Source organism: Balaenoptera musculus, chromosome 17 (assembly GCF_009873245.2).
Source record: "Balaenoptera musculus isolate JJ_BM4_2016_0621 chromosome 17, mBalMus1.pri.v3, whole genome shotgun sequence".
NCBI lineage: Eukaryota > Metazoa > Chordata > Mammalia > Artiodactyla > Balaenopteridae > Balaenoptera > Balaenoptera musculus.
This window is the reverse complement of record NC_045801.1, coordinates 18,772,612-18,799,757: the sequence shown is the minus strand read 5'-3', so window position 1 is coordinate 18,799,757 and position 27,146 is coordinate 18,772,612. Positions and strand designations below refer to the sequence as shown.

Sequence of the window (27,146 nt, the reverse complement as noted above, 5' to 3'; positions counted from 1 at the left end):
CATCTGCGTCTTTATTCCTGTCCTGCCCCTAGGTTCATCAGAACCAATTTTTTTTTAATTCCATATATATGCGTTAGCATATAGTATTTGTTTTTCTCTTTCTGACTTACTTCACTCTGTATGACAGACTCTATGTCCATCCACCTCACTACAAATAACTCAATTTCGTTTCTTTTTATGACTGAGTAATATTCCATTGTATATATGTGCCACATCTTCTTTATCCATTCGTCTGTCGATGGACACTTAGGTGGCTTCCATGTCCTGGCTATTGTAAATAGTGCTGCAATGAACATTGTGGTACATGTCTCTTTGAATTATGGTTCTCTCACGGTATATGCCCAGTAGTGGTATTTTCTGGGTCGTATGGTAGTTCTATTTTTAGTTTTTTAAGGAACCTCCATACTGTTCTCCATAGTGGCTGTATCAATTTACATTCCCACCAACAGTGCAAGAAAAGAAAGGGTGTTACTGGCTTTTAAGAACCACTGAGAAACTTACTGATATAAAATATGACTTGATTTTTATTATACTAGAATTTTGTTTGCTAGTGAAACTAATAGTGGTACATCTCTTCATTATAGTTTATATGTTATTCGTAAACTTTGATGCAACTAAAGGACACTTGGAATTTCTGCTCCTCCCGTCTTACCTCTATAGTAGATCCGAAATGGATGTTTTCTTAGTGGGAGAGGGGGCATGCCAGCCAATCAATCTCTTATAAGTTGATAGTGTACAAATAACAGATGAAAATAGAAATGTTTTGTTGTAATCATTTTCCCTTATTTCTTTAGGAAGAGCTCTGGGAATTGAATAACCATGCTAATTGTAAATCTGTTAGTCTCTGTGGTATTTACATAAAAGTTATCTGATAAGTCTTCAGTTAACACCTGCCAAATCTGGAGCAAAGTTTTTTAAATGACTGCATGGTCATTATGGTTAGGGGAGTTCTTTAAAATAAACGTTTTTCTCTTGAGGAAAATAAGATTGTTGTAATTGCAGGCTTCAGTGATTAAAGTGCTTTATAGTACCTTCACTGGGTGACAGGATTTAAAATAAATGTGGAAAGAGTGTCATGGATTGAAGAGGCATGTGACTTGATTTGGCAAGATGCTAAATTGGTAAATGAATTAAGGTCCCTAGAACTCTTGGCAAACCTTAGTTTCAAATACAACTGGTAACAGTGTTGTTCCTTTCTGATAACTTTTATTTAAATTCCTTTTCTAAGACTGATGTTTAAGAACAGGATTACTGTCTCTATTGCTAGCTAATTGCAAAAAACTTTTTTGTACTTCATGGTTTTTGGGGGGGATAGTCTTTAACCCACAGTATGTTCATATCTGTGAAATAAACTGTTGTAATAAAGTTACAGTAGATTTTTTCTTAGCATATATATGTATATATATATGTACACACGCATACTATATATATACTATATATAAACACACACATACATATTATGCATATATCTCAAAACGCTGAGAACTTTTTTTGTGAGCAGAACCTTACATTCCTAAAATAATTATAAATTTTAAAACCTCGGCTTTATTGAGTTATAATTCACACACCATACATTTGAACCATTTAAAATACAATTGCATGGTTTTTAGTCTATTATAGGATGGATTACGAGTGTGCAACCATCACCACAATCAATTTTAGGACATTTTCCTCTCACCAAAAAGCAGCCCCACGCCCACTAGCAGTTACTCCTCAATCCCATCACCTGCTCCTCTTCCCAGCCCAAAGGCAACACTCATCTGTCTGTGTAGATTGCCTGGACACTTCATCTAAGTGTAATCATACGGTATGTCATCTTTAATGACTGCCGTCTTTCAAGGAGAGCATAATGTTTTCAAGGTTCATCCATGTTGTAGTATAGTACTTCATGCCTTTCTATTGCTGAATAATACTTCAGTCATTTGGATATATCACATTTTATTTATTCACACATCAGTTGAAGTGTTTGACAGTTTGGGGCTATTATAAATAATGCTGCTATAAATACTTGTGTATATACTTTTGTGTGAACATATGCTTAAAATTATTTTGGATATAAACCTAGGAATGGGATTTTGGGGTTGTATATTAACTATATGTTAAACTTTTTGAAGAATTGCCTAAATGTTTTCTAAAGTGGCAGTACCATTTTATATTCCCAGCAGCGATTTACGAGGGTTCCAGTTTCTGTACCTCCTCATCAACACCTGTTATTGTCTGTATTTTTGATTATAGTCATTCAAGGGATGTGAAGTGGTATCTCTTTGTGGTCTGGATTTACGTGACCATATTGGCCAATGATGTTAAGAATCTTTCCACTCTTTCCACATGCTGATTGGCCATTTGTGTATTCTATGGAGGAATGTCTATTCAGATTCTTTACCCACTTTTTGAGTTATTTGTCTCTTTGTTATGAGTTGTAGGAGTTATTTATATATTCTAGATACAAATCCCTTATAAAATACGTGATTTACAAAAATTTCCCCTTATTTCATGGGTTGACTTTTATTTTAATTGGTATTATTGAGCAATTAGAATACTGTAGGCAGTGATCTAAGCACTCTCCATGCAGCATCTCACATTTAATCCTAACAGCAGCCTTGTCATATGGAAACTTTTTAAAAAATTAATAAACTTTATTTTTTTAGAGCAGTTTTAGGTGCACAGCAAAACTGAGTGGGAAGTACAGAGAATTTCCATATAGCCCATGTCCCCACACACATATAACCTCCCCCCTTATCAACATCACACATCAGAGTGGTACCTTTGTTACAACTGATGAGCCTACATTGACACATTTATCACCCAAAGTCCATGGTGGATTGACTTTTCATTCTCTTGATGATGTGCTTTGAAGCACAAAGATGCTTAATTTTCATGAAATCCAATTTTCTATTTCTTTTTGTTGTTGTTGTTGCTTGTACTTTGGGTCTCATATTTAATAGATGATTGCCTAATCTAGGGTCATGAAGACCTATGCCTTTGTCTGTTTTCTTCCAAGAATTTTAAAGTTTTACCTCTTACATTTACATCTATGATCCATTTTGAATTATTGTTTTTATATATTGGGAGGTAGGGGGTAAGGGTCCAACTTCATTCTTTTGCGTATGGATGTCCAGTTATTCCAAGACCATTTTTGAAAAGACTTTTCTTTCTCCATCAAATTGTCTTGGAACCTTTATTGAAAACCATTTGACTGTAAATGTGAGGGCATATTTCTGGACTCTCAGTTCTATTCTATTAATCTGTATGTCTGTCCTTATACCAGTGCCTCCCTGTCTTGATTACTGTAGCTTCATAGTAAGTTCCCACACTGAGAAGTATGAATCCTTTTTCACTCTTTGCCCTTACTACACACTGACATTCTTCTCATTTCCTTTATATTCTTCCTCATTTCTCATTTTCCTCTCAGTCCTCCCAGAATGATCATATAGTAATTTTAGATTAATGTTCATTGTTTTAATTATGATGATGATGTAATCACTATTCACAGTTGAGCCATGTACTATATTTTATTTTTCTTTACAATATTTTGTTTTACCTAGAGGTAATGATTTTTTTTTTTTAATTCAATCACAAAGCCTTCCCCTAGTTGTGAAACTCCTTTCAGTACATTAAAGCATATTAACTATCCTATCAATCATGTATATGTAAGAAATCTCTTCCGGATCTTTATGACCTGCCTAATATAGACTGGTTGGTTTTACTTTCCAGATTTGTTCCATAGCTTTTGGATCTAAGACTCTTTTCATCATAGAAATTTTGTTTGCCTTTCTTTGTTGGTTCCTGGGATCCTTTAATCTTCCTGTTTTTTTTCATTTTCCCATTTTGGTGGAGCACATTCTCTAAAATCATCCTGAGAAAAGGTGCATAGGAGGGAAATTTTTGAGACCCTCTATGCCTAGAAAAGTTTTTATTCTACCGTCTCATTTTAATATAGCATTCTAGGTTGGAGAATATTTTTCCAGTGGAATTTTGAAGGCATTGTCCCATTGTTTTCCAGCTTTTAGTGTGGTTACTTAGAAGTCTTGTGCCATTCTCATTTTTCATTTTTTAAATAAGAAACCTAAGTTTTCTCTGGTATTTTGTAGAATATACTTGTTTTTCTTAGTCTTCTGAATTTTCATGATGATGCACCTTGGTGGGTCTATTTTTATTTTTGGTGTGTCTATTTTATTCTAGCATGCCTGGAAGCTTGTCTTTTTATTGGGAAAAAAATTATTATTATTATTATTATTATTTTTGGCTGTGCTGCACAGCTTGCAGAATCTTAGTTCCCCGACCAGGGATTGAACCCTGGCCCCCAGCAGTGAAAGTGCCGAGTCCTAACCACTGGACTGCCAGGGAATTCCCAGGAAAAATGTTCTTATAATTATTTTATTGATAATTTCCTTCCCTCCATTTTTTTATGTTCTCTCTTCTAATATTTCTGTTTGAATGTTGTTCCTCCTGGTTTGTGTGTGTCTCTCTTCCTATTTTCCATTTCTTTGACCTTTTACTCTACTTTCTGATAGATTCACTGAACTTTATGTGCTAAACTTTTAGTTGAAATATATATTTCTGCTTTCTTAGTTTCCATGAGCTCTTTCTTATTTATTGTTTTTTTCTTACAATTTCCTGTTCTTATTTAATGGATGCAATATAGTCTCTTCTCTGAGGATTTTAGTGACCTGATTTGTTTGTTGTTTGCTTTTGTTTTGTGATTTCTTTTTACTGTATATTCTTTGTTTCCCTACAAGTCACTTTGTTTCTGTTTGCTTACTTTGTCATATGGTTTTCATACTAGAGACTTTCCCTGATGTCCCATAATGTTTGGCTGCCTGTTCATATTTAAGAAGGGGTATGAGAAAGCTGATTGGAAAATTTGAGTGCATGTTTGGAGCTTGTTGACTTTGATCTTCATTTTAGGGTGATCTCACTGAGACATTAGGCAATCCCAAGGTTGGAATTCTTTGGTCCTTCCCCTAGTACTGACCGTATTTCTAAAAGAAGGCTCAATTCTGCTATCTGGCTTCCAAAATGGTGGAAGTTATGTAGGTGAAGAAAGGTAAAGGACCTCAATATTCACTATACAAGCAGTCACTTAATGCAGTGATATTCAACTCCAACCCTAAGCTCTGTCTTATATCTCCCAGGCCAGAGGCATTTTGTTTTACTTTCTCCAGAGAATAACCACTAGTCTTCTGGGCTGGGGAGAGGACAATCATTTGCCTGAATAGAATAAGAAGGGGTCAGGAGCCAAACTGCTTCTCAGACAGACTTTCAACCTATTTTCCTGTTTCACCTTCATTTTGTTTGCAGGGCCATCCCAGAGTCTCTTGTCAGGGGTTATAGTATAAATTTTGTTGCTTCCAAGCTTTCCCTATTGTTTTTCTCATCTTCCTTAACAATTGAGAGTCTGAGGTCTGTTACCAATTGTTCATCTGCTTTCCTGCTTTCAAGGTTTAGTTGCTATTGTCTCTTCTCTCAGATATTGGTTCTTGTAGTTTTATGCTGTTTTTAAATTTATTCTCATTTCATGGAATTTCAGGAGATAATGAAAATAAATGCTTATGTCCAATTCACCATCTTGAACAAAAGGGATTCTACTTCTATTTTTAGTCTCAAAGGCTTCACAGTTTTTCCTCAACCTTCACTATAACCCTCATTTGATTTGTTTTTAAAATACACTAGACTGTCTTAACTGACCTTCACGTTACTGGCAAGCCAGATTAATGAATGCTCTCCAATCCTTCTGTAAAATACATTATGGATGCATACTGCAGGGACCAAAAAGCTACCCTTAAGTATATCTGTACACTTCTGCTCCCACCAGTTGAGCTGTGTGTGCTTACAGGGGTCAGTTTATTCCACTTTAAAGAAAGAGAAGCTGGAAATAGTAGTTGATACCTTATGGGTGTGGATATATAGGAAAGACACAATGGAATGCTAATGAGCCACATCAAAAGTTAATGAATGAGTACACATAGTTTTAATTTAAAGTAAAGTGTGTATGCTTTGTGAGTATCATTTTTGTTTTGATTCTCTGCTTTAACAGCTTCCTCAGTTAAATGAACAACTACTGCCCCAAATGTATTGGGTAACACCTTGTTTTGAAATAACATCGACATGTCATTATATCCTATGGATCAAATGTATGATTCTGCCATGTTGCCTGCTGAATTTTCACATACTTAACAAAATAATTGTTTTTGTTTAGTTCCAGATGTTGAAGTGAAAGGAGAGAGTTCTAGCTATTATCTCTTGTTACAAGGTAATGGCAACAGAAAGTGTAAAGCCACATTGATTCACTCAGCCAACCAGATCAATGGCTCATTTGCACTCAGTTTAATTCATGGAAAGATGAAAGCAAAGACAGAAGAAACCAAACTGAGTAAGTGTTAACTTTAGGTGGAAAACAAAACATTTTTACATTTCTTTGTGTACATGCTTAACTTTTAATGAACTCATTGTCTCCAAACTCCATTTCACTTTCAGTAAATTTACTTTTATTTTAAATATTTTATAACATATTTGGACAGTTTAGAGTGCAGAGAATTAATCCCTTATACATTATACTTAGTAAAATTTAGTAGGTCAGACTTCAATTACAAATAGGAAAATTTTTAGTGTTTTCCACTTTAAACACGTATTATTTTTCTAGAATTTATTTCTTATTTTCGCTTACTTTCTCTCAAGCATCTCGTTCTATTTTATTGCTATTCTTTTTTTTTTTTTCTCTCCAAGCTCCACGCTTCGGTTACCTATCACTGTATGACAAACTACCCCAAATGCAGGTTAATGATGACGATTTACTGTAATGTCTCATAGTCCTATAGGTTGACTGGGCTCAGCTGGATGTTTCTGTTTTGAAGACCCACATATGACTGCAGTCACACACAGCTGGGGCTTCAATCATTTTGAAGACTTAACAGGGCTCGGTGTGTAAGATGGCTCTTTACCCACATGCGTGGTGCCTGGGTTAGGATGGCTGGAACAGATGCGAGCTGACTTCCTCTTCACGTGTCCTGCCCTCCTGGCCAGCATGGGCTTCCTCACAGCATTGTGGTCTCTGAGGAGTCTGATTTCTTCTATGGTTGCCAACTGCTCTTAGAGCAGTTGTTCTAAGAAGCTATAAGGCTTCCTGTGACCTAGCCATTCATTGTCACTTTTGCCACACCTTATTAGTTACGTGAGGCCAACCTAGATTCACTGTGGAAGGACTGCACGGCGAATGAGTGGCAGGAAGTGTGATTCACTGGGAGGCCATCTTTGGAGACCAGCTCCCATACTCTGTCTGTGTTTTGTGTAAGAGTTTCAATAGCCAAGCAGGTAGAAGAAAAGGTGGTGGAAGGAATTCTATTGTGCTACCTAAATTCTCTCAATTTAAGAAGCAGGTCAAAGTTTAAAATGCAAAATAATTTAGTACACTTATTTTCTGCTGCTCAATTATTATTATTTACTTTGAAATATGCAAGGTCAAGAAAGATGAGTAATTGACTTTTAATTATGTTATAACACATTTCTTGAGAACTGACTATTAATTTTTGTTACAAATCATCTTTAATACTGACTTTTTTCTGTTTTTCAGGCTTTCCTCTTGACCTCTTGTCACTTCCAAATTTCTCTGGGGAGCAACTTATACAGAGAGAGAAACAGTTAGCTAATGTTCAGGCTTTGGCTTTGAAAGAATGTCTGAGTAAGTAATGATTTGTGCATTTGATTCTGGTGTAGGAATATTGACTTGTTCAGACCTAAGGCATTGTTATTTTGTCACTTTTTCTTATACACTTTGTCTTTGAGATGTGATATTCATTTGTAGAACTATTCTTTTTTTAAAAAAAAAAAAAGATTCACTTTTTTAAAAAAATTATTTATTTATTTATTTTGGTTACACTGGGTCTTAGTTGCAGCAGGCGGGCTCCTTAGTTGCGGCTTGCCGGCTCCTTAGTTGTGGCACGTAGGCTCCTTAGTTGCAGCACATAGGCTCCTTAGTTGTGGCATGCGGACTCTTAGTTGCGGCATGCGGGAATCTAGTTGCCCGGCCAGGGATCGAACCTGGGCCCCCTGCATTGGGAGTGTGGAGTCTTAACCACTGCACCACCAGGGAAGTCCCTGGAAAGCTATTCTTGATAGAGGTGATGTAGGGTAGAAAAGGTCTGTAACTTTTTTCCCACCAGATTCAGTATATTGCTATTGTACCTTGCTTTTAACATTTATAATATTTGTCCAGGAAAATTTTGTTTCTCATTATTTTTAACTGTATGCTAGAAAAGATACCTAAGTTTTATTATTCTGGTTAATTTGGTCATTTTTACAAAATTTCTCTTTATATCTTTTTGGCTATACAGGAGGATAGAGACTGCAAGTAGAAGAAAATACAAATCTAGAGAAATTAGTATGTTAACGTGAGCATTGATTCTTAGACTTTAATCATAACTAAGCACATTTCACATACTGAGTGAAGTTGGCATTATGGATTTTTCTTTATTCAAGAAATTGACACTTTTTTAAGGGTCGTTATTTAAGGTTTTTCCTCTATTACTAAATGTTAACTTGGTTATCAGTCTTAACATTGTTTTTATAAATAATCATTCATTAGTACCTAATATGGACTTATTTTAAGCTAATTGATATAGAATTTCTAAGAAACTAATTCAAATTGTGAGGCCTCATTAGTTGCATATAGAAAAAATCATTATTAAGTAGATACATTATAAAATGAAGAATATCACTCTTTTCTTTAAAAGCATTTAAAAAATACCTTGGATTCAGTATTTTGTTTTATTCAATGGAAAATAATTTTAGAATACTTGGTCTTGATTATTCATGTAAGAATTATCTACTTTTTCAATTGTACAAAGGTAATTGTGTAGTCTTAAACTCCTTGAACCACTTTTTTTTAACTATGAAAATAATATTAGCTCAAGGAAAATATAATTAAGAAAGGCAAATTAGTTTCAATAAAAGGTACTACATATTAACCCAAGGGAAAAAAAGTAAAAATAAAGTTACCATATGATCCAGCAATCTGACTCTTGAGCATATATCTGGAAAAGGTGGAAACTGAAGGGGGGGAGGGAGGTACAAGAGGGAGGGGATATAGGTATACATATAGCTGATTCACTTCGTTGTACAGCAGAAACTAACACAACACTGTAAAGCTATTTTACTAGAATAAGAAAAAAAAAAAAAAAAGATACGTGTACCCCAACGTTCATAGCAGCACTATATACAATAGCCAAGACATGGAAACAACCTAAATGTCCATCAGCAGATGAATGGATAAAGAGGATGTGGAATATTACTCAACAATATAAAAGAATGAAATAACGCCATTTGCAGCAATATGGATGGACCTAGAGATTATCACACTAAGTGAAGTAAGTCAGACAGGGAAAGATAAATACCATATGATATCACTTACATGTGGAATCTGAAAGAATGATACAAATGAACTTATTTCCAAAACAGAAAGACGAACTTATGGTTGGTTACCAAAGAAGACCATGGGGTGGGAGGTGGAGGCAGTGGGGGGTGGATAAGTTAGGAGTGTGGGTTAGCAAATATAGACTACGCTACATAAAACAGGTAAACAACAAGGCCCTGCTGTAGAGCACAGGGAACTATATTCAGTACCTTGTAATAACCTATAATGGAAAAGAATCTGAAAAAGAATATATATATATATATCTGAATCACTTTGCTGTACACCCGAAACTAACACAACAGTGTAAATCAATTATACTTCAATTAAAAAGAAAGAAAAAGGAAAAAAATGCTGAAATACTAGTATTTTTGTGGATAAAACTCCTTTATTTATTTCTAACATCTGCTAGCTTAGTGTTATTCACTTCTTGACTTTGTTCTAGCCCTGCTCAACCCCTCTTTAGGCTTTGATTCTTTGCCATAAGCATCTGGCAGCTCTTTAAACTAAGTTCCTTCAACATCTCCCCTCTCTTTCATCTTCACCTCTCTTCCTTACCCTTCACTGTTCAGATTTCATGTATCTCTAAAGACAGAGGAGAATGACAACAAAATGAAGTTTCCAATGTAAGACTATCTTAATGTCTATTTCAGTGATTTTCAAAGAAGTGAATATAAATATAAAAGTATTTAAATCGATACAGTTAATTTATACATGATGAAAACTGATATAATAGGAACAGTTTTCTTTGGGAAAAAAATTAACATTTCAGTATCAATACAGATTGTAGTCTTTGCTGGAAAACAAAAAGTTGTTCAAAATTTTTTTCAAAATTATCAATAAGACATGGAGTAAACTTATTCTTATCTCCCCCAATATTTATCTGAGTATACTGAATCAGAACAAGCAACTGGAAAAATTTGCATGAAAATTTACTCACATTAGTGAGGTATTCTGTTTTTTAAAATAACACAAAAATCAAATAAAATTTCTGTTAGGGTTTAATTTTTTAGAATAATTTATTTTTATTAATTTTATTCTTAAAATTTGTATCTAATTTTTATTTATTTATTTGTTTATATTATTTATTGTAGTATAGTTGCTTTACAATGTTGTGTTAGTTTATACTGTATAGCAAAGTGAATCAGCTATATGTATACATATATACCCTCTTTTTTGGATTTCTTTCTCATTTAGGTCACCACAGAACATTGAGTAGAGTTCCCTGTGCTGTACAGTAGGTTCTCATTAGTTATCTGTTTTATACATAGTATCAATAGTGTATATATGTCAATCCCAATCTCCCAATTCATCCCCCAACACGTCCCCCTTGGTATCCATATGTTTGTTCTCTTCATCTGTGTCACTATTTCTGCTTTGTAAATAAGATCGTCTATACCAATTTTTTCAGATTCCACATGTATGCATTAAAATACGATATTTGTTTTTCTCTTTCTGACTTACTTCATTCTGTATGACAGTCTCTAGGTCCATCCATGTCTCTACAGATAACCCAATTTTGTTCCTTTTTATGGCTGAGTAATATTCCATTGTATATGTACCACATCTTCTTTATCCATTCCTCTGTTGATGGGCATTCAGGTTGCTTCCATGTCCTGGCTATTGTAATAGTGCTGCAGTGAACACTGGGGTCCATGTGTCTTTTCAAATTGTTTTTCTCTGGATATATGCCCAGGAGTGGGATTGCTGGATCATATGATAACTCTATTTTTAGTTTTCTAAGGAACCTCCATACTATATCTAGATATAGATGTATAGATATTTAGATATAAACATTTAGAATGATATATAAATTTTATAGTTTATGTTTTACCTGATCTTTGTAATTTATAAATTTTGTATTCAGAAATATTAAGTATCTTGTTTCACTGATTTTTAAAGAAAAGGTTTAAGAATGCTGAACAATTTTTAAATAAAAAACCGTTCAGTGTGATACGAAACAAATACCAAAATAGCAGTATCATCATTTTGCTCCAGGATTTTGGTCACTACTCTGAGTTCCCCACATCTTTTTTAGATTTATAGAACCCAGTGCAGCCCTGATTGGTGGTCAATCTGCTGATACTTTTAGATATTTTACACTCTATTTTTCTTAGTTAAGTCCTGAGTTATTACTAGCATTCTTAGGAACAGCATTCTTTTGCTAATTCATTTTTAGACTTTAGTCCAGTATTTTTCTCCCAAATCTTTATTTGCCACTTGTGTTCAAACTCACTTGTGTAGAGATTATTTTTCACCTAGGTAAATTATCCTGCTCCTAACCCTATTAAACCTTATCTGTTTTCTCTCTCTATTGCTCAGTCATCAAGGTCAATAGGAAGTCATATCCTGCTCTTCAGATTGCCCGTTATTGTAATATAATTGACAGTTTTAATAAGCATAGGTCAGGTTCATTATTTAAGTATATTTTTAGCATTAATAAAAATGTGGGGCTAATTTCTGTAGCACATTACTTATCGTGCATCTTTCAGATGAAAGCAAATCATTGACAACTTTTCATTTTAGACGGCTCCCAGAAGATGGTAAGAAAATAAAAAGCTTCAATTGAAGCTTCATCTTCACTAAGAAAATGTAATAAAAGCAGCATATATTACAACTCTTACTTTACCATTACTAATGTTCTTGACTGCAGAAATCATGTGTTACTTATTTTGGATCAGAACTGGATTGAGCCTGGCAATATCCAGGTTGGTGAGGTGGGATTTTACAGAGGCGTCCAGCTATTCCCTTGTATTATTTACGTGCCAGTCTCACACAGTGTGATGGAATATGCTTCAATCCTCTGTATCTAAGGGCACAGCACAGTGCTTTGCAGACAGTACATACTCAATAAATATTTGTTGAATTGAATTCTCTATGAATTTATAGTTCACTATTTTATTACAGAAGAAAATGTTATTAGTTCAGAAGTGTTTTAAAAATGAAATATTTTTATAAAGGTAGTACATGGGTATAGTTAAAAATTTCAAATGCTATTGAAAAACCTAAAATGGAAAACAGCAGTGCCCTGCCTTCTCCCCATCTTTCTGGCTCTGTCCACAGGCAGCTGCTCTCAGCTCTTACAGCTGGTTTACCTTGACCTTTCCTCCAGCTTTATGAATAACATATGTACGCTGTTATTTCTTGATTTACCAGTTTTAGACATTATCTTAATGCCTAACTATGGAACTAAATACTTAGCTTTCCCACATCAACTTCCCTTTCCCTTTCCATCCTTTACAGTGAAATCATGAATTGGGGTTAAACTAATGGTTAGTTTTAACATTTCTTCCTCCCTCCGTCCCTCCCTCTTCCTTCCTTCCTTCCTTCCTTCCTCCCTCCCTCCCTTCCTTCCTTTCTTTCTTTCTTTCCTTCCCTCTCTTTTTGCTTGCTTTAGCCTCTCCTTTTCATCCTGGACTTTTTTTTTTAGCTTGGAGGGGCCTCGTAAATAATACCTGTTTCCTCTCCCAAATTTGGAACCAACTGAGAAATAAACTTAAGAAACACACTGATGGAGATAAATTACTGAATTGAAGGATATGACATTTTAGATCTCTGGTGGGTTTTCTGCTACATATACCCTGAACTGAATTTATAGCCCCTGAATGACAGCCAGAGTGGGGCTCCTGCAGTTCAACCCTGACTGGGCAGGGCCCTCCCTGCATTGCAGACAGTGTGTATCCTAAGAACTTGCTAGCTCCGATGAAAGTTGGAGAGGAAAGGTTTAATCAGAACGTGCCTAGTTTCTTCTCCAGACTAGCTCAGTGAGTGATGGGAGGAAAAGGGGAAGCCGGAAGCATTACTGAATCAAAGTCCTTACACGTCTAAACATAAGACCATGGAAATGCAGAGTCCCTTCTCCCCTCAGTACCTTTCTTGAGATGTCTAGTGATTTTTTTTTTCTGTCTGTCCTAAGTGGGAAATTTTATATGTCTCACTCTAGTGTAATATCTGGCAAGCTTCAAGAGTGGTGGAGTAGCTATTCAACATTTTGGTTGTGAGCTCCTATCCTTAATTCCACTGTAATGTCAGTATCAAGCTCTTTTCTCTGGGGGCATTCAGTTTTTGAAAAGGAGAATCCTTTAATCTTTTCAGTGGGGCATTTGTAGCTGCTAGCTTTCTGGCCCCAGGGTTGGAGTCTGACCTTTCAGGACACAGACTCTTATTTAAATCTCGTAGTTGTAACTCCAGCATCAGTACCACCTTTTAATGTTCCTGACATTCTGCAGTCTGAGACTCCTCCTTTTCTGTTTCTACCCAAAAAATGAGAGCAGAGTCATCTGGCTTGAGGGCTGGAGGCTAGATACGTCCATGTGTGTCTAGTCTTGTTTTAGCTCAGGACCTTCCTGATACCTCTGCAGGCACCCAAGTGAACCCTTCCTCTGCTCTGCAAACTCTCAGTTACCACTCCACCATTATCTTATCTTCCAAAATTTGTTGAAAACTGTCACTATTTATTGTTTCTTCTTTTGCTGTTGTGATTTTAAGTTTTTATTCCTCTGTTGTGATTTTAAATTTTGGGTGGGAGAAGAAATAGATGGAAATGGCCAAACCACCACATTTAACTGAAAGTCTTACAGGTTTTATTTTCACAGAAACACCAACATAAGGCTGTTCTTCATGCTCTGCAGTGTTTTTCCTGAAAACTTCCGTAAACCTGCCTTCACCGTTGGTCACCTTTTAGTGTTAACAAGTTACTCTATTTCTGTTTATCTCACATAACTGGAAATTCTACTGTTACCTTCAAGTGGGACTAAACTGAAAACAGGCCTACCTGGGAATGTTGATTTGCTGGAGAGATTCATTTGTTTTACTTTTGAAAATATTTCCCATAAAAGACTAGTAGATGAGCTCGAGAGGCTTTAAAATGACAGTTATATTGTTAATCATATTGATTTGTTATCTTACAGAAAGGAGGAAGTTAGCAAAGCAGCCGGAAGTACTTTCTGAGGATGAACTCAAAAGTCTATTAATACTCACAAGGGAATGCTTTTTCGATCATTTTGATGCTATTATCCCTAAAACAAGTCTAATAAAGACAGACAACACCTCCAATATGTTAAATGGTAAGTTTCTGTTACTTTAAACATGAGTTCTTTTTTGTGTGTGACATTTATGATGGTTATTTATTATTAAAACTAATAAAATATATCAATCAAATAAAAATCATAAATTTTAATAGTGATATATATTTGTATATACAGGTATGTATGTATATATAATAAGCTGTGTTTTTCATCATTTAAACAGTAGAAATTCTCTGATAATTTCTTTCCTTAAGCATGTTCAGTATAATTGTTTCTGAGCAGAGGGAGAAACACTTTAAGGTGATTCCTCTTACAGCTGTTACTAAGCTACTAGAATGGATGGATTTCTATTAAGCTATGTTTTCATAAGATAAAAAAAGTAGAACCTACTCAGTAAATTTAATATAGTTAAAACTACATATAATAAGATGCTCCACATTTGCCATTTATTATAGCAGGAACAGTACCAAACTTCTACTGAGGGAGCAGGAAATAATTTCTATATTAACTTGCATTTCTTTCTATTTTCCTGGTTTCCATTCTTGTGATGAATTTGAATAGAGTGAAGCTTTTCAAGATCTAACAAAGAAGCATTTGAAGATTGCCTGGCATTTTAAAAGTACAGGATAATTTTTTTGTTTTTATTCTGTGAGAATCATTTTTATTTGTACATTAATAAGAAAATGGCCAAAGAATCAAGTTAATAATGTTTGTTGAGTGCCTTTTCTGTTTGATGCCATGAAGGCACACAAAGAAGTAAAAATTTGGGTCTTTGGCTTTCTACAGGCTTATGATCTGTTTGGAAAACAAAATATAAATACAGCATCTAGTGCCGTGTTTAAGGGCCCAGGCTTCTGGAGATACACTGCCAGCGTTTAAATCTCAGCTTTGTCACTTGTTAGCTGTATGTCTTTGGGCAGGTTATTTAACCTCTCCATATCTCTGTTTCCTCATGTTTCAAATGGGGATGATAATATTACCCAGTTACTAGGGTTATTATGAGGATTAACTGAGTTGATACATGTAAAACACTTAGAACACAATCAGTGCCAAAAAATTGTTACCTGTTGTTTGTATTTTCATTATCACTATTGTTAATATCAGTACCAAAGTTAAATAGTACGTAGTAATCGGAAAGATGTTGGAGACATATAAGGTTACTTGTAAGTGCAAGATATGTTCAGTAAGTGAGAGAGCATGGCTTCTTGGTTACAGCATGGGCTCTGGAGCAATACTAACGAGGCTGAATCCCAGCTCTGTACCTTACTCCTGTCCTTTAAATCATCTCTAGATCACTTATAATACCTAATACAATGTAAATAGTTATAAATACAATGTAAATGCCATGTAAATAGTTGCCAGCACACACCAAATTCAAGTTTTGCTTTTTGGAACTTTCTGGAATTTTTTTTCACCCAAATATTTTTTATCCACGGTTGCTTGAATCTGTGGATGTGGAACTCGTGGATACAGAGGGTCAACTGTACACCTACATGCAAATTACAGCAAAAGAAGCAGCAAGGCCAATTATATTTCATATTCTGACCCATTATTCTCAACCATGCACGCTAGGAGTTATTAGCAATTGTTAGGGTTATTGACCTGTTTTTTTTTTTTTTCTTTTTTCTTTTTTTTCTTTTTTGTGAAAACTCTAGCACGTGTAACAAATGAGAGTCAGCATACCATTTTATTTACTCATTGCCATAACTTGCTGAAGACTTTCATAATGCCAAATGTGGTATCTGAACTCAAAAAACAGTGTCCTTTACCTGAGGCTGTTGGGGCACATAAACACTGCGTAAATGACTTTTCTAGATAATGCTATAAGATCACAATTTTCTTATTTCAAACACTTTAATAAGAATCTTCTAGTATCTGTTTATAATTCTTGCCTTATTAATAAACACAATCTACCAGTTACAACCTTTTTTTGGTGATTCATTCATATGTTGATATGCAAGGCTATCATGGCCTGTATTCATTAGCCACATATTATTATCTGAAATGTTACTTTCCTTTTTGTTTGCTGTGATTTGTGATTTTGTAGGGCAGTTTTGAGTCCTTACTTCCCTTTTGTATCACTTCCGTTTCTTTGTTTCTCCTGTAAAGTAAAACACTGTTTTAAAAATGAAGCGGTAGGACTTCCCCAGTGGTCCAGTGGCTAAGACTCTGTGCTCCCAATGCAGGGGGCCTGGGTTCGATCCCAGGTCAGGGAACTAGATCCCACATGCCACAACTAAGAGTTTGCATGCAGCAAATAAAGATCCCGCATGCTGCAACTAAGACCCAGGGCAGCCAAATAAATAAATATTTTTAAAAAATAAATAAAAATAAATAAATAAGATGAAACAGTGTATTTGGTTTCTCAGAGGCTCCTTTTGTGCTTTTTGGTTGTCAGCATGGCCCAGTGTCCTGCTTGTCACATAAATAAAATATTGTATTTCATTTTATTGTAAGAATTATATTAAGTTATTCCCCAAAAGACATGATACATATGAATGTTTGCCTATCCATTCCTTAGTATTTAGCCTGTGTCACTTATATTTATGTAGATTGTATAGTCAAAGTTAATAATTAATTATATTGTAATATTTAGGAATAATTAATGTTAACTTTTATTTAACATGGCTTGTATTCTTTTGTGAACACAGCCTGTAACTGTTCAGAACTGCTAATGATTTTTTTCTTTATACTTTTTTTGAAAAGCCATGCCAACATTATAAAGTGGATTATTTCATCATAAAGCTCATTATTCTATAAAATAGTATTTCACCACCCTTATTAAGAAATGGGAAGTGCTATATTTGGATGGTGTTTGGTTGGGGCAGTCCAGTATAGGCATTAAAAATATTTTAAGCTATGTGACTGAATAGTTTAATAAGTAAAGGAAAAATAGTATGCAGTTGGCTTCTGTTTTCATTTATGATTATTTTTTTCTTTTTTGTTCAAAAATTTCTTACCAAATCATTATCACTTTGTAAGACCCCAAAGTATAAAATGGGTATTTTTGTCAGGGTTGATGGTTAGTCAAATAGCTAATGTCCAGTAATTTTCTGTCAATTTATTAGTGTGTAATAGTTCAAACAATTTAAAACACCAGATAGTTTTGGAATCCAAAAAGTAGTCCAGTTAGTAATTTTGCCAGTGTTAAAACAGATGGGATGTACTCATAATTTATAATGAGATTGGAAGGTGTCCCTGTATGTTTTTGATGAGAATTGCAGTGTTATCAACAATCTCAGTGTTAGTTCATTGCAGCGTACTGGCTGGAAAGATAAGCACACCCTTACATATAATATTTTATTAGTAGTAAAATAACATTTAATGTTAGCAATTTACTTGAAAATGTGTATGTTAAGGCATCTTACACTAATACATAAGTGAGAATTATTTTTGAAGTAACCTTTACCTGCAAACATCATAAGTTATGTATGGTATTACTGTATTTTTGAGAATGAGGTAATCTCTTTTTTTTTTTTTTAAAGATTCTCACTTTTTTTTAATATAAATTTATTTATTTTTTGGCTGCGTTTGATTTTCGTTGCTGCGCGCAGGCTTTCTCTAGTTGCAGCGAGTGGGGCTACTCTTCATTGCGGTGCGTGGGCTTCTCATTGCGGCGGCTTCTCTTGTTGCGGAGCACAGTCTCTAGGCACACGGGCTTCAGTAGTTGTGGCACGTGGGCTCAGTAGTTGTGGCTCGCGGGCTCAAGAGCACAGGCTCAGTAGTTGTGGCGCACGGGCTCTAGAGCGCAGGCTCAGTAGTTGTGACGCACGGGCTTAGTTGCTCTGCAGCATGTGGGATCTTCCTGGACCAGGGCTTGAACCTGTGTTCCCTGCATTGGCAGGCGGATTCTTAACCACTGCGCCACAAGGGAAGTCCGGTAATCTCTTTTAAAGATATGAATTTCTCAGGATACTGGTGATAATTCGTCTTTGTAGTATGGAAATCACATAATATATCCAGTATATTCTCCACAGAGTTGTCTCCTTTTCATTTAGAACTAATTTCACAAAAATAACAAAGTTATGCTTTCATTCCATATGAGTTTTTGCAGTGCTAATTCATCTTCTGAATTCTAGCTCGTAACTTTTATTATGAGGAGATAGTAAAATAAAGCTTAATACTGATTTTTTTTTTTTCATTTCCAAAAAACTTTTCTATGGTATTTTGCACAGTTCAGGACATCAAAGATATCCTTAATAAATGCCTGAGGTAAGTATTGTGCAATTAATCCAATTTGCCTTTATACACATGCACATGTGCACACACACACATGATGTATGTATGTATCTACATACATTTTTATATAGCAAAATTCAGTATGTTAATACCTTTCAGTACTTGCATATTTCTCTTCAGATTCCAATCCAGTGGAACCTATTTCTTCAAGTCTAGTGGAAACCAATCCTCTGGAGTGGCCAGAAAGGCATGTTCTTCAAAATTTGGAAACTTTTGAAAAAGCTAAACAAAAAATGAGGTAATATTTAAATAGCTCAGTATTTTTTAATGACTTTTTAAATCTTAATCCTTACATTGTATTTATGAGATATTAGTAGTTTATGGTTTTATTATAAAAGAAATATATGCTTACTATAAATCCATAGATAGATAGATAGATAGATAGGTAGATAGATAGAGCACTACAGAGTAGTGTGTCCAGGAAATGCTCTTTTTCTTCTACCTTCTACTTGTACTTTCTAGGTGTACATAATCACAGTTAACATTTTAGTGGATGGCTTTCCAGACCATCTTCCATAGATATACACGGGTATATGAATATGTAATAAAAATTTAAACAATACAGGAACATGTAAAATGAAGTAAAAGTACTCATCTTCTTTGAGCTATTTTAAACTCTTCCTGTTTTACATTTTTATGTTTGTATAGTATCTATTAACTATCTCTAAGAGGCAGAGTTTATTTTTATTTTGTTTTTGGTTCAGTACATAGTCGGCACTCAGTACATCATTGTTGAGTGGTAGAATAATGGAATAAAGAGAAGGAATTTGGCTCTCTTGCATCGCCCTCCTCCAACTCACTTCCCCCAAATCACATTTTTATCTTTAGATCCTCTGCTGATAACATTTATGACTTGCTATAACATTTGTGACTTACTATAACCACTTTTTGTTCATAGATGTCAACAGATTTATTGAGTACCAACTACGTGTCAGGCTCTCCTCTTAGAGGAGTAACCAGACAAGTAAATGTAATACTTATAAATTACTCTATGTGTAATGAATGAAACAAAGGGACTGAAGGAGAGTAATTTTACTTGCTGTGGGCGTGGGGAGATGAGGTGGATGGTCAGGGACGGCTCCCTGAGGAGGTTACACTGGAGCTGAGACCTAATGGTTAAATGGGTGAAGCACATTCAGTCACACAGGACCTTATAGGTTTTCATACAGACTCTGGATTATATTGTAAGTGCATTGGTAAGCTTTTGATGGATTTTATACCAAAGAGTGACGTGATCTGATTTTGCAAAATAACTTTTACTCTTCCGTGGCGAATAGATTGTAGGAGGAGGATACTAGGAACAGACAGATCAGTTGGGTGGCTTTTTCTGTAGGCTGAGAGATAACTTTGATTTCTAACTAGAGTAGTAGTGGAGAACAAGTTTGGGATATATTTTGGTGCTTAGCAGGGAAAAAACCCTTCCTGTGATGGACTGGATGTGGAGGAGAGGGAAAGAGAGGCGTCCAAGACAGTTTAGATTTCTGGCTTGAACAGCATGTGAGTGGTGTTCTCACTTATGGTTTGGGGAAGATTGGTGAGAAGTTGGAGTAAGGACAGATTTGGGGAGAAAAATCGAGAGTTCTGCTTTAAGGATGCTAAGTTTGCTCTATGGCTTATGCAAGTGGACATGTGAGGTGGATCGGAGGAGAAATCTGGGAGTCAGTTTGGGGTTATCATTAAAAGGGGTTTTTTTTAAATACATGCTAGTGGATGAGATCACTTGGTGAGACCATGTAGAAAAAGGAAAGAGGGCTTAAGACCATTCCCTAAAGGTCTCTAACGTTTATAGGTCAGGAGGAAAATGACAATCTAGAAAGAAGATTGAGAAAAGGACAGGTTACCCGTAAAAGAACTTGAATTTCTTTATTTTTTTCTAAATATCTATTTATTTGTTTTTATTTTTGTTTGTATTGGGTCTTTGTTGCTGTGCGCAGGCTTTCTCTAGTTGTGGTGAGCAGGGGCTACTCTTCGCTGCGGTGCACGGGCTTCTCATTGTCGTGGCTTCTCTTGTTGCAGAGCACGCACTCTGGGCACAGGGGCTTCAGTAGTCGCGGCACGCAGACTCTAGAGCGCAGGCTCAGTAGCTGTGGCGCACGGGCTTATTTGCTCCGCAGCATGTGGAATCCTCCCGGACCAGGGCTCGAACCCATGTCCCCTGCATTGGCAGGCGGATTCTTAACCACTGCGCCGCCAGGAAAGCCCACCCGTGAATTTTAGATTGTGTGTTTTAACTTTCCATTGTGAAAGGGGAGGAAATTAACATCCCTACTTCTCTTCACCTTTTATCCTTCTTCTTCCTCTGGCACCTTATGTTATTTGCAATAGACAATTTTTTTTTTTTCTTGAAGTCATTTTTCTTGCACCTCTCTGACTTGCTACTCTGATTTGGACTGACCCTTTCTACCTGCACAACTGTTATCCTGGTATTTCTTTTGAATACAATTCTAGATTAGAACTGCATTTTCTTGGATCTTGTATCTTAATGAGAAGTCTGATGTGACATGGATTTTTGTTCCTTAATAGGTATTTTACCCTGTCTGGAACTTTTAGAATTTTCTATTTTCCATAATGTTCTGAAATTACATGAGGCCATCATGGTGTGAACTATTTTGGTCTCAAGCCTTTTGTCTTTTTTTTCAGCTCTGGGAGAAGCGAGAATTCTACCATTGAACCACCAATGCCTTACGGCTCTGGGAAATATTCTTCTATTATTTCTTTAATAGTATTCTTCCTTCAGTTTTTTTTTTTTTTCTTTCTTCTCTGTAATATCTGTTTTAACTAATTTTAGATGTCCTGGATTGATTTTTCATTCAAATTTGATTCTTCTCTCAATAATCCATCTCTTCATCTTTTCTGCTCTACATTCTAGGATATTTCCTTGACCTTTACTTTCATCTTTTCTATTAAATTTTTGGCAGCCACTTTTTAAATTCCTAATAATTCTTTTTTTGTTATCTATCCTATTTTTTCATAGCTACCTGTTCTTTTAATAATGAGAATTGAGAAGATACTCTAAGGATATTAATTGGAATTTTCTTTTAACTTGTTTTATCTGTTCCTTAAATGATCCTTTCAATCTGTTTTATTTGCTCCTCTGGTGTTTTTCTCTTAGGTGTAGTTCTTTAGTGTCTGGTGGCTCTTGATTGTTCATAGCTAAGAATTTGGTACTAGGCTGTGTTATATTGGTAGTTGCATACATTTTCTCTCTATATGTGTAGTCCTGTTCCCTACCTGCTCACACCTGAATTAATGCTGGAGGAGGAGAGATATAGGGCACCCGGGGGTATCAAAAGGCAGGTAGCCTTGGTCCTTTACCCATAACTAAAATAAGGGGACTTTATTCTGGGGGTTCCACCACTAACAGTAGGACAGGCACATAGTTCTGGATTTCATAGCTTCGGTTTTTAACTTGGAGGTAAAAGCATGGGGTTAAGATGTGGTGTGGGAGGGTCGTACTAGAACAAGAGTTCTAGAAGAGTTCTGAAAATATGTCACCTGATTCCTGCCCATTGCCACTCCGAGCTCAAGTTTAGAGTCCCTCTGTGGCTTTGTAGGATGGAAAAAAGAAGACATGTTCTACCTTTTTTGTAGGTTTCTCTCTAATTCTTGTTGAGGCTCTTGTTCTAGTTTATTCCTGAAATTCATTGAACTCTTTGGTCCACTGTTTTTCCTTCTTCCTTTTTTCAACCCTATTATAAACTTAGTGCCCAGTGCTTCAACACTGTGATTTTTATTTGTTTTAGTGGAAAGGTTAATGTGTATGTTTAATCCACCATCTTGAACTAGAAGAAGCTTGCTTGTCGTTTAAGTCTAGCTCAAATAGCACCTTTCTCTTAAGACTTTTATAAATGATGCAGTTAAAAAGCTGTGTTATTACTTCTTTCATGAAACTTATTTTATTGTACCTTTTCTATCTCATTCTACATTGGTGTATTTATCTCTTTTCACTCTCCTCACCTTCTTTCTCCTATTTCAAGTCATACACAATTGAGAGCAGTGATTATGAGTCTGTAAATTATCATCAGTGAACTCCTTTTTTAGTACCTTACAATGATAATTGCAGAGTAAATGCTCAATCAATATTTGTGGACACTTCAAAATATGGGAAGATACCATCAAATTCTTGGCTGGGGACAAAAGTTATGTTATATATTTTCATAATTTGTTTTGTGTTAAAGCAGGTTCAGCTGGAGAATACCATTACATAGTGAAATTTAAAAGTCATAAGAATTTGGTTTTAGACAAACTCAGTCACCTGTTGTGTGACTTTGTTGCCTCATCTTTAAGATGGGGATAACAATCCCAGTTCTACTCCTAAGTTGTGAAAATTTAATGAGATAATGTATGAAAAAATACTTTGTAAGCTTGAAAACACTAAACAAAGTTGTCAGTATTTTTTGTTTTGTTTTTAACCTAAGACATATCTTGATAGTATAATTCATCACAAACTGGGCTTTTAAATTGCTCTGATATTCTTGTGTCCTGGGTTCTATGTAAATGCAAAGTATACATTTCCCCATTGCTACTGGCTTATAAAATGATTGAGAGTAATATTCATTAAGATTTTGTGAGTCACTATTAGAGAATGGCCATACAGAAATTAAATTAAACTCATAATGTAGTTCCTGCCCTCCTGGAGTACAAAGTTCAGAGAAAATATTTGAGTGTTTTTCTGTTTGACTATTTTTATTAGATTTATATTTTCAATTTAAAAATAAAGGGAGGGCTTCCGTGGTGGCACAGTGGTTGAGAGTCCGCTTGCCAATGCAAGGGACACGGGTTCGAGCCCTGGTCCGGGAAGATCCCACATGCCGCGGAGCAACTAAGCCTGTGCGCCACAACTACTGAGCCTGTGCCCTAAAGCCCGCAAGCCACAACTACTGAGCCTGTGTGCCACAACTACTGAAGCCCACACGCCTAGAGCCCGTGCTCCTCAACAAGAGAAGCTACTGCAATGAGAAGCCCGCGCACTGCAACGAAGAGTAGCCCCCGCTTGCCGCAACTGGAGAAAACCCACGCACAGCAACAAAGACCCAGTGCAGCCAAGAATGAATAATAAATAAATAAATAAAAATAAAGGGAATAGGAAGAGGAAAGAGGCACTGTCATCATGTTTAGAAATATAAGTCTAGGGCTTCCCTGGTGGCGCAGTGGTTAAGAGTCCACCTGCCAATGCAGGGGACACGGGTTCGAGCCCTGGTCTGGGAAGATCCCACATGCCACGGAGCAACTAAGCCCGTATGCAACAACTACTGAGCCTGAGCTCTAGAGCCCGTGAGCCATAACTACTGAGCCCGTGTGCCACAACAACTGAAGCCTGCATGCCTGGAGCCTGTGCTCTGCAACAAGAGAAGCCACCATAATGAGAAGCCCGCGCACCGCAACGAAGAGTAGCCCTCGCTCACCGCAACTAGAGAAAGCCTGTGCGCAGCAACGAAGACCCAACACAGCCAAAAATAAATAAATAAATAAATAAATAAATAAATAAATAAATAAATAAATAAATAAATAAATAAAATATATATAAGTCTAAAGCCATAATGTCAACATTTTAATCATAAAATTATCAGTAAAAATGCTTGATTTGAGTGATTAAATAATCAGGAAATAGCTGAATTAATATAAAGTCAGGAAATTAATATTCTGTGTAGGTATTGAAAGATTTTATTTTTGCTTTGGTGACAGAGTAATGTCATGATCTGTGACTCAGTGCTTCATAAAACCTTTAGCATTCTCTGAAACTATTTTCCTCTTTCCAGTTTTTAAAACTTTCTGGAACTTTTTGGGTTCATAGAGTTATAGAGTAGAACTAGTACCTAATTCAGAGTCAGTCTAGTTCTGACTCTGTCATTTTAAATAGCTTGTCACCCTGGGTCTGTAAGGCACTATTGTGTGTTAGTGTCTTTATATGAAAAGTAGGAACAATGATTGTTTTTTAGGCTTAGTATGATAAGAATTTTACAAAGTTCTTATTTTCAGGTGTTAATTTCATTTTGAGATAAGACCTATCTTTTTTTCAAGGAAATTTGTATTAAGAATATATTGTATGTAAAGTAATTTGAAAAGTATAAAGTCCTGCATATATTTCAGGTATAATAATGATTCAGTGCTTATTCATAATGCCATAATCATGGCTAGAAGAGACCTTGGAGAAATTCTGATTACCATCTCATTTCATGGTTGTGCTTCAAGTTAATCTTTCAAGTTCATAGATAATTGCAACATTCAGTCTCTGCCCTCAAAATTTACAATATTGTGAGGTTTTGGAACATACAAGAGAGTTTAGATTTAAATTTTATAGAATTGATGACTTTGCGCTACTAAATAATTAATCATCATTTATAAAGAATATAATTATGTTTATTTTAGTTAAGTAGTAGCATTGTTGACATGGTAACTGCAAGTTTTACTGTGACCTACAGAGTTTTAAAAATATACTTTGATACTAAGTGATTTGCAATGACTTTATTTTCTTTCTTAAATGTGTAGATCTTCAATTTTTTTGTGTGTATTTTTCTGGTTTCTGCTCATAGCAGCTTTTCCTGACCATGGTGAATTCTAATCCACTTTGAATAAATCTACATAACATTTTTTTCTCAGAACTGGTTCATTACCTCGTTCATCTGAACAGTTACTGGGCCACAAAGAGGGTCCACGGGATTCAGTCACATTATTGGATGCTAAAGAATTGCTGAAATTCTTTACCTCAGATGGATTACCAATTGGAGATCTTCAACCTTTACAGATTCAAAAAGGGTAAGTTATAAACTTACAATTTCAACTAATTTTTAAGGAATCATTTAAAAAACACATTGCATCTCATTTCTCCAGTTAATTGATGCTCTGTGACACTTTGACAAAAATCTACAAGTTTGAGCCCAGCATTTATCAATTGGCCTTAATCCTCACATTTTACCTTAGCCAAATGTCCTACTGTTTTGTAGTATTGAATATAAGGGAAACAGGAATAATAAAAGCAACCTCAGCATATTTCTCTTAGAAATCAGCTTCTACTTTGTATACAGATGGCAATACTTTTTAAGAAAAAATTGTAATTTGACTTGCAAAAATTTTTTAAAATTCTCCTTTCTGTATCACTCTCTAGTTTTGATTTTGCCACTACTTACCGTGACACTGTCAGTTATGTCTAATAGCAAAAAGGACAGCCTTTCAACTGAAGAGAATGGGGAAGTGTAATAAAAATGCTTAAAAATAAAATACAGTGTGTGTGTGTGAAAAAAAGAAAAAAAAAATGCTTTCAAAACTATGCCATTACCAAGGAAGAATGCAGTGTCTACATGAATAATTTATAACTAATTTGACTTCCAAGACAACTTCCACTAAGTTACTAGTTAATAAATTCTGGATGTTACTGAAGTTTACTTAATTACAGATAAAATTATGGCATCATATACTTGTGAGATTTGAATAATTTGTTCACTACCCCAATTTCTTTTTGCTAATCCATTATTCTGAGAACCTTCCAAAGGACCTTAAAAATTATAGAACATTTTGATTACTTTTTCGAAGCTTGTTTTGGCAAATATTGAATTTAAGGGTTAATTTTGGAAAGGATTTATTTGAAGATAGTTATTTCTCAAAACTAATGTTAGAGCATATTGCCTTCATGTGTGTGTTCACTAAAGAGAGAGAGGTGGGGAGCAACTTTGAAAACATGAGGATCTTAATAATTTGGAGTCTTAATGACTTAATGATCTTAATTACATAAAAATAGTGTGATTTTAGAGTAATGTTCTTTTTCTCATAGCTTTGAGAGATTGATAATCTTTTTTGTGGGAGTCAAGAAAAGGAAGAACTATGTACACATTTTCATCTGTTTAGTTATTGGATTACTGTCCTTCCAAATCATTAAGCGTCAACTGGCAGAGTCAGATGGGTTTGCCAAAACTGATTATGTAGGTTGTGCTCTTTGTGACCAGAATGTCTTTCTAGCTGCAATGTCTAGGGGAGATGCTATTAATTCTTTCTGTAGTTTACCAGTGATTTATTTGCTGGTATGCTATAATTCCTTGATGTTAGTAAAGAACTGTGTCATTATCAAATATATCTTCTATTAAAATTAAAGTTGAAGGATGAGCTTTCATGGTAATGAATCAAGGACCTGCAAACTTTTATTAAATGTCTACCCATGCAAGGAACCACCCGAAATGCAATATTAAGTTAAACAAAGTACAGGAGTGACTCCTATATATACACCAGAGGAATATTAAACATTGACAAAATACATATGTATTACAGTGTTTCCTTTAGAAAGAACAAGGTGTGAGTAAAATTAAACAAAAATAGATAGAGCTGCTGAGAGAGATTAAAATAAGAAATGGAAGACAACATGACAAAGGAAAGAAGTGAAATTCTAGGTACCTAAAGAGTTCTATATTACAAAATTATTCACTTTAATAATTAGTCATCAAAATACTGGGATCATTGCAATTTATTCATGTTACTTTATGCAG

At 35.2% G+C, this 27,146-nt stretch overlaps 1 protein-coding gene across 3 annotated transcripts in view; it reads left to right on the top strand.

Moving 5' to 3' along the window:
- LOC118883851 (MDM2 binding protein) overlaps positions 1–27,146 on the top strand; it is a 67,273-nt gene that overhangs the window by 25,152 nt on the left and 14,975 nt on the right. The window contains exons 12-16 of one of the 3 annotated variants that reach the window (XM_036831008.1): positions 6,200–6,373; positions 7,571–7,678; positions 14,317–14,472; positions 18,793–18,910; positions 25,273–25,428. In XM_036831008.1, the coding sequence (XP_036686903.1) occupies positions 6,200–6,373; positions 7,571–7,678; positions 14,317–14,472; positions 18,793–18,910; positions 25,273–25,428 (712 nt within the window). Of the gene's footprint in view, positions 1–6,199; positions 6,374–7,570; positions 7,679–14,316; positions 14,473–18,771; positions 18,911–25,272; positions 25,429–27,146 lie in introns of all 3 variants that reach the window. The other 2 variants (XM_036831009.1, XM_036831007.1) reach the window with 2 other exon arrangements.